Here is a 14,923-nt window from a genome sequence, read left to right as displayed (position 1 = left end):
TTTTAGATTATTTTAAATATTTACAGAAGTGGTAGGAATGGTTCTATGACTATATGATAAGCAAATAAATACATTTAATTTCCCATATTCACTATTATGTGAATATAAAGTTCCAATAATATCATTGGCTTAGTTATTAAGATATATTTTTAAAATGTGACACCTGCATTTTACATACAATTTTTAAATGTGCTAGAAAACCAGATGGTAATCCTAGATTCTGTCACCATGTCTAAAATAAAAAACCTTCAATTTTACCTATTACTTTAAAAAACAGTTGTACATCAAGAACAAAGCTTTCACTGTATAGACTTCAAAAGTGCTTGTATGTACCTGAGTATACCTTACTAAGTAATTTTTGGTGTCAGAACAAAGGAAGCACATGTCCTGAAAGATAAAATAGAAAGAATGCCAGAAGAATAGATGAAAAGTGTGTGAAGAAAACTTTTTGCCCTTGCCATGTGGAGCTGTGGCAATCAGTCTGCATTAATGACTTACCAAGTACACTGGAGAAGAAAGTCCTGTTTCTCAGCGGATGACGGTTGGATAAAAGAATCCCAAGAAGGACACCTGGTTGACCAAAAGAAAAAAAACGTGTTTGTCCTTTTGGGTCATTAAACAAACGACCCTTCTGAGGCTGTTCTCTTTTTCACTTCTGAATCGGACACTTTATATTTTGATCTTCGTGATGCCTAAATAGATGGGGAAAAAATCCCCCTTAGACAGATATTCATTATCTTCATAGTTTTTCGAGATAACAATCAACTTGAAGATGTTTTTCATGTATCATCTCAAGTTGTTTATATAGTTTACCTGTGTAGATGACTGCATATTTTACTTTATTATGGATATTTAGGCATACTTATAAAAATATTTTTCTCTTAAAACCAAATTCAATAATGGAATTTAAAAATAATTTGAAAATTAGAAAGTATAGAAAATGAATTTTGATGTTTTTGTTTTTCTGTTAAGGATACATGAGATCTTAACTTAATCCTTATAAAGGGAAGGAAAAAATATACCTACAGATTTTCTGTGGTAAATGCAGTTAATGCACTTCAGTGGCCTCCAGCCACCATGAGCTAAGGCTGATTATCTGACTGAACATTATCCACAGCTCTCCACTTAGTGCAGTTTTGTCTAGAGAAGCTACCTCTGTTTAATGAGAGCAACCTGACAATAAAATGACCACTTGGGCTGCATTGTACTCCGTCTGGACCCGGATCACAGGTTCTCCACCATGAGCGTAGACTCACCCGTTATCTGTCTTCTTTGAAAGGACTGGTATTCCAAAGAGGGCAGAAAATTCTGGAAAACAACCCTGGTGAGTTATAAAGAGTATTAGAATGTTTGAGTTCATCAACAACAGGCAAACTAAATATAACCAACACAACAGAATCAGTACTTGCGAAAATAAGCAAGAGGGGTAATATAAAGTCCAACTGTCCTCAAATGTACCTGGCGAATAACAGGTGGGATTTTGTTTAATTGTTCTCACTAAAATATAGAGCTGTAATCTTTATTTCTTTGATATTATACTTAGAGAAAAATTTAACTTTGTTAATTGTTTTCTGCCAAGAATATTCTATTTTATTTATATTTAATGACAGTTATAATTTTTGTATTTTTAATGATCACCCCAAATGGATACATACAATTCTAGGTTTTGGTTTTTGTGTGCGTGTATTTTTTGTACAATTGAAGTTTGATAGGTTTTTTTTTTTGTTGCTAGTTTGACTCTTTAGTTTTAAGCAGTTTAACTCACTTTTTTGTTGTTTCTAGAGCTACTCAGTAATGAGTTATTAAATCCACATGATCAAAGACAAATAGGAATGATCTTAAATACTAATGCTAATAATAATAATAATAGTTAACACTTATTGAGTGGATACTATGAGCCAGATGTGTTAAGTGTTTTGCAGTTGTTTACTCATTAAAAATCCCTGTAAATCCACAAGTGGGTAATCTTTTAAGAGGAGTAAGGAGTGGCAAAATGGCTTTGATTCAAAGTAAAAAAGTAAACATCATTAACTTATGAAATAAAAGGCCCCATATAATTCTACACTGTATTTGGAATGTAACAAAACTTTTGCCCGATAACCATGGATCTACTCTTTTCTCCTTTTAATGTATCCCATTCTTTCTCCTCTTTTAACACATCTCTTTCTCAAAGTCTTTCCCACTAAAATAATTCATTTTCAATCCTTACTTATTACTTCCTTTCAACAATATTTAAAAATCATTGGATTTATTTGTTAGTTATACACAAATTCTCTTTCTTTCCTGTTAGTGAGTAAGTTCCTTGTGGATAGAGATTTTGTTGTTATGAAATATTTTTGCATTGCTGTATACCCAACAAAGACACATCATAAATTGGACACATGATCTGTCCCTATTATGAGTCCATTGGGTAGACTATACTTACTAATGCACACTAATGTATTGTATTAGCATAATATACATCTATAATGTAGTATATTAAAAAATACAGTGGTTTGCCAGGGATTTAGCTCAGTGGTTCCAGCACCTGCCTCAAAAGCGCAAGGGCCCGAGTTTGATCCCCAGTACAAAAAAAAAAAAAAAAAAAAAAAAATACAGTGGCTTTAACACTGGAAGATCTGGATTTCAGTGCTTGCTATTGTGTCATGATGACCAATCACTTTAACTCTTCGCTTCAAACTTCTCTTTTTCAAAATGACCTGAATAAGTTGTACTTCATAAGCTGCCAGGGCTTCTTTAGCTCTCCTATGTGATACATATATCTCTGTAGGTAGACAATACCTACAGCGGTTTGCAACATGAAGATACTTAATATGTTCATGTGATCTGATGAAGACAGTATGCTATACATTCCTCAGCTGGAACACTGGCAATTTGCAAAAATTAGTAAAATATATTATTTAAAAATCTGTTCAGATATTTGCTCTCAATGGATAAAAAAACCATTTATTTGTTTTCAAAGTCATGCTGTTACTTTTCACAGAAGTGTTTGATTTTAGAAATTCAACATCATGACTTCTCATTCACCAATGCTTTATCTCTATAGCCAAGCATATGTTCACATGACCAAGAGGCTCACAGTTCCACACACTGGTGTCCGCCTCCAAATGACATAACCAGTGATATCTCCTCCAACTTATCTGGGGTCTGGGTGAACCCAGGAATCCTTGCACAGTCAAGATGCCCACAGGCAGAATTATCCAACATGCAGGTAATGTCTGGTATTACAGTAGCTTTTTCCCAGGTGGAGATGTGCTGTATATAGGGGTGCACTTGGTCTGTTCTTTCCTAGGAAATGTGGTTCATTGCTCATTTATATTCATGTTAGGCATTTGTTGAATTCTCAGTGCAATTACAAGTCATTGTAAGGCAATTTATGGAAGAATATTTGGTATTCTCTACTTTCAAAGTGGTAATGTCCTAGTCTGGAATCCAAATAGTCACAGTACATAGGGAATACATATGAGAATCAAAGAAATTAATGTAAGGTGCAAATGCATGGTAGGAGACTGAGCAGGGAAACAAACTGTTGGCTACATAGGATTTAATTTGCTATTTAGACCCTCATAGGGAAGCTTGTCACATGTGAAGCTTCATGAATCCCATTGCATTAGTGATAACTGTACTTTCTAATACTGTTGCAGTTTCTGAACCTGTGTGTGACATTTTATTTATCTCTCTGACTTCAGACCTCTAGTGTGTGTGTGATCTTGAATTAGAAACTTCACTTTTCTCTTGAGCTTCTCCACCAGCTTTGAAAGTTAGACTCAGCTCTTCTTGGTTCCTGATGTCACATCTGGTTGGCTGAATTATCTACCTCATAACTGCATCTCTATGTCTTCCCCAATTATGTAGAAACTTGACCTTGACTATAAATTATGGATTTGGCTTGGCAGTTTGGTTGAGTTCCCCAGACTCCAAAATTCCTACCCTTCTCTATTTAATCTTGCTACAGAAGTTCAGAGGAAAGGTGTTGAGCCTTGTTTCTTAATTTTGGATAAAAATATCAATTATTTATATTGTTTCTAGGGCAACGTGAATGAATGAGTTCAATAAGGTGGAGTTATACTTTTTTATTGTTTGCAGAAGTTAAGTAAAGACATATTGTTCACATAATTGAGAGAGGTGGTAATAGTAGATAGCATCTACTCTGCTGCTTCTTAACCCTTACTACATATTAGAATTACCTGGGAACTGTTTCATGTGCACTGTGACTGAGCACCACCTTAAGCAATTAAATCAGAAACTCAGGATAAACTCCATGCAATGATAGTTTTAAAAAAAGATGTTCAGGTGAATCTGATATGCAGCTAGCAACGATAATGACTGAATATTGAAAACTCAGGAGAAATATGGCTAAGGAGAGCTAAGAGAATTGCCAGAAGTCACATATGTTTTGGCAGAATGGGCCAAAACAGGAAGAGAACCTGGGTTTCCTATTGTCTGACTATGTGTAATTTATTTCACTAAGATTCTATTTTGAAGTTTTGTTTAAAGAAATATGATAGACTCCTGCCAGATACGCATAATCCTTTTGCCCCTTCCTTTTCTTAAACCTCTTCATGCCATCAGTTAAGGTAAAGAAAATGCTGCTAGTCATTGAGCTGACTTGGCTTTAATCACATTGTGGGAGGTGAGTAGAGGATGGAAAAGGCATTTTTGGTGGACCAAACTGTGCCAAAGTCCTATTGTAGAAGTAAGCACGGTGCACTGCATGCGAGACCAGAGTGGTCAGAGGCCACTCCAAGCACAAGGCAGGAATAAAAGCATCTTGAACTAGGGTGATATCAGCAGAGGTGGAGAAAATATCAATAATATTGGGAGATACATAGCAAATAGAGTTAATAGGACTTGTTAATGAATTGGGAGATTTCAAAGATGATCTTTTTGTTCTAGCTTAGGGTACTGGATGAATGGTTAGGGTGCCATTAAGTGAGATGTAAAAACTGGTTAAGTTTCACTAGGAAGATCATGACTTTGTAAACAGAGAGTTTCGGGTGTCTTAGACATCTAAGATGTGCTGTCTGTGAGCATTTGAACATTAAGGGGAGGGTGGACTGGGGGAAATTTTGAGAGTCATTTAGTTATGGATGATAATTAAAATCATTGGAATGAAGAAACAGCCTCATAACACAGAGAGTGGCCATATCTAGCCCACTACCTGTTTTTGGAAATAAAGTTGTGTATCAAAATATAGTCATGTTCTTTTCCTCCATTATTTCTCCTCATCCTACTTCTCTTTCTCTTTCCCCTCTCCCTTCTCCTCCTATTCTTCCTGATCCTGATCCTTCTCATCCTTAATCTTTTGGTAATTCAAAGCAGTATTTCTGCAAAGCAAATAAAATTATGAATGCAGTAACTAAAATAGGTTGCTAGAAGAATCAAATAGGTAACACAATAATGCTGATCTCGATGCAGAACACACTGGATATTAGTGAGACACATGCCCACTTCTTCACTCACTGCCTAGATAGTAACTGCTGCACACTAGTGGTGGATTGGAGTAATTGTGACAGAGCCAAATGACTCTCAAAGCTAAAAATATTTACAGAAAAGAATTGCTGACCTTAAACCAAGAATGAAAAGAGACAAAGGTCTGGAAATGTCAACAATAAAGGCTGAAAGTTGATAATGAGCCTTCAAAAGAAACAAAAAATTTTGGGAAATTAGGAGAAAATCAATGAGAATAGATTATCACAGAAGCAAAATAAAGATGTGGCTCAAAAGAGAGCAGAAGGAATAATCTCTAGCAACAAATGTTGCCAAGGGCTTAAGAAGAGGGCTTACATATGTGAATTAGATTTAATGAGTGTATTCAATAATATTTCATTGAATTTATCAGATGTATGATTGGAATGGAAGGCAGAGTGGACTGGGTGGATGAGTGTACAAATGGAGTCATTGCATTTGGGGAACTTCTAAAAAATGTTGTGTTGAAAAGTAGAGAGGGATTTTAAATCATAGGTGTGTGTGTGTGTGTGTGTGTGTGGGGTGTGTAAAGTGGCAGAGATTTGAATGTGATTAAATGAGGAAAGGGAAATATTCCACCAAAGAAGGAAAGAAGGGACAGCAAAGGGAAAAGATGCTGGGAAGGGTAGGGGGGAAGGCATCGAAAGGTAAGGTTGGAGCATCTGTTGCACAGAGGAGGGACAGCTCCTCTCCTGTCAATCAGAAGACATGGAGAAGTGGAGTCCAGGACTGGTTAGGATTGCAAGTTTGCAGGAGGTTTTCATTCCATAGACTCAAGTTGCCTAGTGAAGTAGGAAGTAAAGTCATTTTACAGGAATAAGGAGAAATATTTTGAGCATGAGGATAGGTAGGTGAAGCTTATAGGTTTGAAGAGGGAGAGCACAGTTAGGAAAGTATTTAAAAATTGATGAAGTATCTTAATACAAGACATAGAAAAGGATGGTGAAGCATTGCAGAAAATTCACTCAAGAATAGTGATCATACATTTCTACAGATTCTAGTATGCCTAGGAAGTTAGCTTTCCCCACCTGTGATGGTGCTCCAGAGGAGGTCCAGAAAAAACATATCATCATTTATTACTCAGCTAGATGAGAAGAGGGAAGGACAAGAGATTCTGAGTATCAAAAAGAGTATAAGTGAAGTAATGGAACAAAGATGGATAAGAATGGATGAGAGTGAGGTACATACTGCTGAGCATAAGATTTTGATCAAATGAAGGAAATATCATTATGCAATCACAGAAAAACATCTGGAAGAAGAGGATATGGTGGTTAGAAAAGAGAATTCTTGAGGAAGTGATATTGTAACTGGCAGAGCTAAAGGCAACTTTAAAAGTTAGATTTTTTTCTTTTAGAGATAAATAGCTTCTCCAAACTTCCTCCAGCTGAGCACATAACCAACATGCTCTCCTGACCTGAGCCACAAAGCAGAGACAATATGTAGTTAGTGGCCCCAGGAGGCTGGAGCCCAGGTTCCTTTTCACAAAAAGGGGTGAATGAACTAAAGATGGTTGGAAGCAATAAAGTGTGCAGATGTTCATTGTCTCTGTGTGTTCCCTCTCCCTTCTGTTCCCTATGCTAAAAGACCCTTCTCTCCCTGTACAACGTGAGATAGTAATTTGAGGCAAATGGATCCCTCCTTCTCTAAGACCTACCTTTCAATAAATCCTTTCTTTAAAAAAAAATCAGAATAAATGGCCTCCTTTGATTTGGCCAGCAGTGTGCAAACTCACCTGAACATATGATCCTGAGTGGCGTGGAACAGTTTTGCCATAGCCAGCCAGGAATTAAGTCCTGGCTCCTGGGAGGCATGAACCCCAGTGGGCCCTTGGGAAACGGGACTGACTGCTCACGTTTAACTGAACACAGGACCCAGACTCCAGGGATATTCCAGCAGCTGCCAGGGACACTGTTCCTCCCAGGAATTCTCCTTCCTTTCCTCTTTATTGGAGAAGCTACCTGTAAACGCTTTTGTTGTGAGAGGAAAAAGGTTTTTTGGGGGGAGCTGACAGGCTCTGGCCAGTTTCCTGCTGGAAAGTGCACTCTACCGTTTGGACATTTTCTTAGGACTTTTGGGTGAGGCAAGCACCTTCACCGCCTTGGGAATTATTACAGGTCATTTTGCAGCACTTACTGCTCAGAGGCTTTGCGGTGCCATTTGGGGTGAGATAAACACCTTCACTTTTTTTGTGGTTGTTTAACCTATTGTAGTTCATTTTGGGACACTGGCAAGTGTAAGAAGAGATTCAGAGGTAGAAAAAATTCTCTTTTGTAGGTTTGGAGTACTTATTTGTATTGGTTTGCTTTGCTTTTATTTTTCTCTTGTCACAAGTACTTGTATTCTAGAATGGACAGCAGAATTTCAGTACCATCTAGAAGCTGCATAGTAACTGGACAGGTTGCAGCCAGGATTCTATGGTAAGGGACTGCTCAGGCTGTGTCTTCTCCAACATATAAATCCAAGGCAGTAAGACTCTCCTCATTTAAGACTCCATGGAGCACTCACTTTGGTTAGGGAGCTCCCCATTTTGGGGCAGGACAATTAGAGGTTCAAATCCATGCTTCCAAGACAGAGTCCTTCCTTTCCTTGTGTTTGGGGCTTTTGTGAGCTACCTGGAGCTCATAGGCACTCTGAGGCTTTCTTTGTGAGCCAGTGATGAGTTCAAAGTTCTTGAACTGTTTGGTAGGAAACTTTGGATCAAGAGACTTTAAGGAGCTAGAGACATTGGAGAGCTCTGTTGTGATTTGCTCAGGAATGGAAAGTGCACATGCTACATCATAACTTCCTGAAGATGTTTTAGTGACCTGTGACTTAGGAAAATGTGATTTTATTTTGATACAACATGGCCTGTATCACTGAAAGTGCACTCTGGTTTCATGCAACTGTCCTTAACAAGATTCTCTGGAGTAACTTTGGCCAGCATAATAGCCATAGCTGCTGTCCTTGCCCTTTTCTGGATCAGTGACAAGTATGTGCAGGAGCCCTCTGGGCCCACAGACGATGCTGCTGCTGGGCTGCCGATGGTGAGTTTCTTATTGGGGTTTAAATTTCCTCTTATTTTGGCTAACAGTCCTTGGTTTATTCTAAACATGTTGTTTCGGACTACTAGTCAACACTTCTGTTTGCTGGAAATTAATTTTTGTCTCCTGCCACCTTCATTCCTCAACTAGAAAAAAAGGAGATTTTGACCACAGTGGCTGGCCTGTGTTTTTCTCAATGGGGTATTGTTCCTAAACTTGTTTCTTTTTTACACAACAGAGGCCTTGAGCAATGGAGCCAGAACAAGATGTGTAAACTTCTGCCAGCTATGTCTAAAGTCTAGCACAAGGGGAAATGTCTTAAAACCTGGAGTAAGAACTTTTTGAATTGACTAAGACCTATTGTGAAGTACACACACAAAAAAAAGCTTTAGGAAATTTCAGTTCAGATTAATTGGGTCAGCAATCTCTTTTGAGATGTTTATTTCTCACCTTTTTTTTTTTTTTAACCAGGGTTTGAACTCAGGACCTTGTGCTTGTGAGGCAGGAGCGGGGCCACTGAGCTAAATCCCTGGCCCTATTTCTCACATTTCTACCACCAGGAATCTTACCTTCAAATATCCAATTTAGGATTAATTATTGTTTAGGATTGTAAAAAGGAGTATTACACCAGTAGTATAACCTTTTGAAAGCTGGTAAATGATAAATCTAAGTCTTTGTTTTGTGTGTACTGGTGTATATGTGTGTACTATATGTTGTGTCTGTGTGTACTTGTGTTTGTATATTGTTTAAGTGGTAGGAGATTATTTTAAAAATAAGAGCATCCAATAATTAAGAAAGCATAAACCCAAATGCCTTTTTGTTCACATGACTTAAGTGAATGTTTAAAAGATAACATGAAGGTGTGCTTAGAACTACTAAAATGCGTATTCCCATGTTAGTCAATCAGAATTATACTTTAGGTGTTTGACTTTCAGAAGAGAATCTTCAGTTTCATGAAGGTTATAAGAAAGACTGAAGAGCATAAAGGAAATGTAATTAAAATTTGTTACTTTGTTAGGATCTTAAGGTCTTTTGAGAATCAAAATTGTTTGAACATTGAGATAATGTAACTGGCATTGAAAAGTGGAATTCTGAAAGTTAGAGTTTTTTTCTTGTTTTGAGACAAGCGCTTCTCCAAAATTCCTGAGGCATAGGGCATAAATGGCTACCCCACCTCTCCTCAGCCCAGATGAATGGACAGAATATGCAGATGTTACAACCTGGAGCTCCTGAGTTGTTTCCTTTCCAGGAGAAAGGGGACAATGAGCTTAAGAGGGCTGGAAGTGATAAAGCAACTGTGGAGATCTGCACTGGCGCTCTGTGCTCCCCTCATCCCCCTGTTCCTTACTACAAAAGACCCCTACCCACCTGTGCATGGTGAGATGGGGAGTCAAATAGACCCCTCCATCTCCTCTGAGCTAGCATTGAATAAATCCTCTTCCTTTTGACCAAATTAAAAAAAAAACTCCTTTGATTTAGTTAGTGCCAAGGAAATTAACCTGAGCATATGAAACTAGGTGGCTGGTAACAATGATGTACATACATTTCAATAGAGCATTGTCTGGGCTGTCTCCTATTTTAGTTTAAATTCTTTATGTAATGTAGCAGTAGTCAGTGTGAAGGCTGCTTCTAGTACAGTATTATTGGAAGGAGACTTAAGAGGCAGTATTTTGCTAGACATTGGTTAAAAGTTACTGTTTATTCCCCGGTACCAAAAAAAAATGTTATGGTTTATAGCAAGAAGGGGTTTTAAGTCCCTGGATATCCAGAGGGACAAAACACATTTGACAAGGAGGGAGAGTTGTGAGCATCAAAGAGTCAATGCTACCAAAATAAGCAGAGCTGTAGAGATTAGGAAAGAGGATTGTGATGCATGATTGTCTAAAAACAAAAAGCCCTTCTACAAGTGCAGTGATTAGATATCTCTCAGCTTTGGCTTTCTTTTGTATTTGACTTCACAATTTTTAGGGATACTTCTTCAGGATCATCTTGGCTAACAGTCCTTCGTTTATTTTTAATTGGTTGTGTTTCAACTATTTGTCATAAATGTCTGTTTACTGGAAATTAATTTTTGTTTCCTGCTACCTTCATTCCTCAACTCAAAAAAATGGAGGGATTTGACCTCAGTGGCTTTCCTCTGTGTTTTCTAGGTGGGGAGTATTGTTCCTAAACTTTTTCTTTTCTTTTTTTAAGCAACAGAGTCCTTGAGCAAGGGAGCCATAATAACATGTATAAATTTCTGACTAGCTATGTCTAAATTTTAGCATGGGAAATGATTTAAAATCCAGATCAACAACTTTTTGAATTGACTAAGACCCATGATGTAGTACACACACACACACACACACACACACACACACACACACACACACACAGAGCCTCAGGAAATTTAAACTCATATTAATGGGCAAGTAATCTCCTTTGAGTTGCTTATTCCTCACATTGCTAGAACCAGGAATCTTACCTTCAAACATCTAATTTAGGTTTAAATATTGTTTAGGGTTATAAAGGTATATTATGCCAATAATATAACTTTTAAAAAGCTGGTAAATGATGAATCTAAATCTGTGTTTTGTCTATGTTGGTGTGCATATATGTATTATATGTTATGTCTATGTGTGTACCTATATTTGTGTTGCTTAGATGGTACCAGATTAATTTAAAAATAAGAATGCTTAGTAATTAAGAAAGCCTAAACCCAAATGCTTTTTAGACTACAGGACTTAAACAAACGTTTAAAAGATAACACAAAGGTTATGTTTATGTTATTGTGTGTATTATATTGCCATGTTAGTCAATCAGGATTACATTTTAGGTGTTTATCATTCAAAAGAGAATTTTTAGTTTCACAAAAGTTATAAGAAAGATTGAAGAACATAAAGGAAATGTAATTAAGATTTTTGAGTTTGTGGTGTCTTATGATCTCTTAGGAATCAGAGTTGGTTGAACATTGAGATAATGTGGCATACATTAATATAGCACTGGATAGGTGTACTTCTGTTAAATTGTTTAAATTGTTTAGCTTCTAAAGATATTATATAGCAATAGTAAAGTGAAGCCTGCTTCTAATCTGAGTGGAAGAGGGTTTAAGAGGCAGTATTTTACTAGACATTTGTTAACAGTGTTAGGTTCATAGCAGAAATGGGTTTTAAGTCCCTGACTGTTGGACGTGGTGGCAAAATGCATTAGTTTGAGCAGGGAAGTTGTGAGCATCAGAGTCACCTATGTGTCAACCCTACAAAAATAAGTAGAGCTGCAGAGGTTATGAAAGGTTTTGATGCATGATTGCCTAAAATCAAAAAGTCCTTCTAGCAGGGCTAATGATTAGATATCTCCTGACTTTGGCTTCATTTTGTATTTGACTTCACCATTTTTAGTGATACTTTTTCAGGCTCAAGCATCTGGTCACCCTTTGCTTGTGTCCCAGTTCTCCTTGATGGAATCTATGGATCAATCCAACATGAGACAGCCAGTCAGATGATTGGGCATCACTAGGCCCTCAAACTTGAGGGCTGGACTAAAGCCAGTGGAGAGCTGTAACTGGCAGTGCAAAATAGATCTTTGAAATTTAGGCTTTTTTCTTTTGGAGATAAACAACTCCTCTAAACTTTCTCCTGCTGATGAGCACATGACCAACACCTGCTTCACTCCTTAGCCCCAAAGCGGTTACAGAATATGCAGATACAGGCCCCATATGGCTGGAGTCCAGTTTCCTATTTATACAAAATAGGGGACAATGCTGATGATGGCTGTCAGAAATAAAGCAAGTGTGGGGATCTTCAGTATCTCTCTGTCTCCCTCCCCTATGTTCCCTACTCTAAAAGAACCTTACCCACCTGTACATGGTGAGATGCATTTGAGGCAAGCAGGTCCCTCCATCTCCTCAGAGATAGCTGTGAATAAATCCTTTTTCCTTTGTTTTTTAAAACCAAAATAAATGGCCTTTGACTTGGTTAGTGATGAGCAAATTAATATGAACATATGGACCTGAGTGACTGGTATCAATATTGGAAGTGAAGCAGTTTAGGGTAATGACAATATCTTGTGAAGGATCAAGCGTGTGAAAGAGAATTTATAATTTACCCATATTTTTCTGCTTACATAACAACACATAGGGTGTAGGGATGAGGGTGGAAGGATTGACTGGAACAGAGAAAAATTTTAAGGCCGTGAAACTACTCTGTATAATACCATGATGGTGAATATATTTTATTGTACATTACAAATGTATATTTTCCCAAACCTATAAAATATATTGCACCACGTGAGCTCTAATATAAAGTAGAGATTCTGGGTGATAACTACATGTTATTAATTATAGCAAATGCACTATTGCAGTGGGGACGATAATATTTAAGTTGTGTGTATGTGGGAGCAGGGTGTATGTAGGATATCTATCTTCCACTCTGTCTTATAGTGAATTTAAAATTGCTCTAAAATATAAAGTCTATGAAAAAGGAAAAAAATGAAAGAAAATAATGTACAGATATTGGGAATTTTGTCTTTTTTCTAATGCTAGGGAAAGCATGAAATTATTTCCATTTGGATGAAAACTTAGAATTTTTTAAGCCTAAAATTCATAGACACCTAATGATTCAAACAATATTAATGCAATAAGTTATAATTAATACAAATGAGATAAAAATCACAATCTTTTACTTTATTATGCATATTTTTATTTACACTTCTAGATAAAAGAAAAGTCTCTGTGCTCTCTGTGGAAGGTTTTCCTGGCTTGTCTTTTGGCAAGTATGATAACAACAGCAATTGGAGTCCTTATACTATCCCTGGTAAACAATAAAGGAAATAATTCCACCATTGTTATCCAGCCACCCACAAACAACGGAGGGCCTGCAACAGCCTCTACTAATTCTCAGTCTACACTGACCACCACTTCAACTCAACCTGCAACAGCAACCACTTCAACAGGATCTACAAGCACTGCAGTCTCCACTGGAACTACAACAGCAATGGCCTCAACCATCACTTTAGCTCCACCTGCAACCACATCAGCTACAACATCAGGTGAAAGCACAGTCACCACAGCTGCCACAGGATCTACAACTACTGCAACATCCAGTGGAACTACAGCTTCAACAACATAACCTCTTACCGCAACAGCCACAACTTTGAGTGAAGCCACAGCTGCTACCTCTGCCACAGGATCCACAGCTGTTGCAGTTGGCTCTCAGTGTACAATTAAATCACTACAGCCATCATTCCAATTGACTCTGCAATCTCTATCCCTCAATTTAGTTTACAGCCATAACAGCTATTTTATCACTTGAAGTTGAACCACAGCTACCACCTCTTTAACAGACTCTAACACTGTTGTAACTTCAGTGAGCTTAGCTGACAGCTGAAACAATCACCATTTGCACCATCTTTTCAATGGTACCCTCAACTATGTTCACTTCAACTAAATCTATAACAAATACTACTTCCATCTGCCCTACAAATACTGTGACTTCTCTTTTTTTGGTACTGGGGATCGAACTCGGGACCTTGTGCTTGCAAGGCAGGTGGCGGAATCACTGAGCTAAATCCCTGGCCCATGTGACTTCTACCTAACAGTGCTCACCCCTCTCCTTCAATAACTTACAGTCTTCACCTATTCATTTCCACCTGCAATCACAAAGTCTACCCTTATCATTTTTCCTTAACAGAACTAACCCCGATCATTGCAGTGATCTCTTCTATATCAAATTAACCAGTAGTTAATTCACCACTGCAAATAAACTGACAACTATAATCCACCTTGACTTTCCCCAAAACTAAAATTATAGCTACCACTGCTACAGTAACTGAATGTATATTATTGTCATTACTTTTATTTTCTTTTCATCATCATTACTATATTGTACCTGCAGCAGTTATCATGAAGCCAACCAAAGAACAGTAATTTTACCACAAATGGAATAATTACCACAGTTTTCATGAAATCAACACTCAGGATTTCTAGAACTATTAACCTGGGGTTATTTTTATAATTAAACTACAAGAACCTGATCTTGGTTCTATAGTTTAAAATCCTACAATTTCATGTAGAACAAATTATCAGAAAAAGTGATCAATTTGTTCATTTAGGAAATGATTAAGAAATTTTATATACAACTTTACATAAAAACTATTCATTTATATTTTAATATGTATTGGTTCAGCTGAGAACATTGCCTTTTACTGTACACAAATTATAGAATGATAAACAGAAATTTTATGTCTAGAAGACTTTAAAATTTTTATGCAGAAAGTATATGCAAGAATTTATAATTGTTTCTTCTATGGTAAAGTTTGTTATATTTCTTCAATTTTTTTCTTATATTGTATTACATTTTAAACAATAGTATTCTTTTTGCACTAATATTACAGAACGTGTATTTGGACATTTTGAAATAATATTTAAAGACTAAATAATTTTCTGCAATCTTGAAGGT

The 14,923-nt window shown here is 37.0% G+C and overlaps 1 protein-coding gene across 1 annotated transcript in view; it reads left to right on the top strand.

Annotated features, from left to right (window-relative positions):
- The window catches only part of LOC101709567 (dynactin-associated protein), a 45,172-nt gene extending 30,645 nt beyond the window's left edge, over positions 1-14,527 (top strand). The window contains exons 3-4 of the mRNA XM_087192419.1: positions 3,047-3,211; positions 13,181-14,527. Of these exons, the coding sequence (XP_087048545.1) occupies positions 3,047-3,211; positions 13,181-13,594 (579 nt within the window). The 3' untranslated portion in view covers positions 13,595-14,527. The remainder of the gene's footprint in view (positions 1-3,046; positions 3,212-13,180) is intronic.
- Positions 14,528-14,923: the final 396 nt, after the last annotated feature.

The sequence above is a fragment of the Heterocephalus glaber genome, unplaced genomic scaffold (genome assembly GCF_053883595.1).
Source record: "Heterocephalus glaber isolate CG9 unplaced genomic scaffold, H.glaber_assembly_v1.0 deba00000331, whole genome shotgun sequence".
NCBI lineage: Eukaryota > Metazoa > Chordata > Mammalia > Rodentia > Bathyergidae > Heterocephalus > Heterocephalus glaber.
This window is presented reverse-complemented; position numbering and strand designations above follow the sequence as displayed.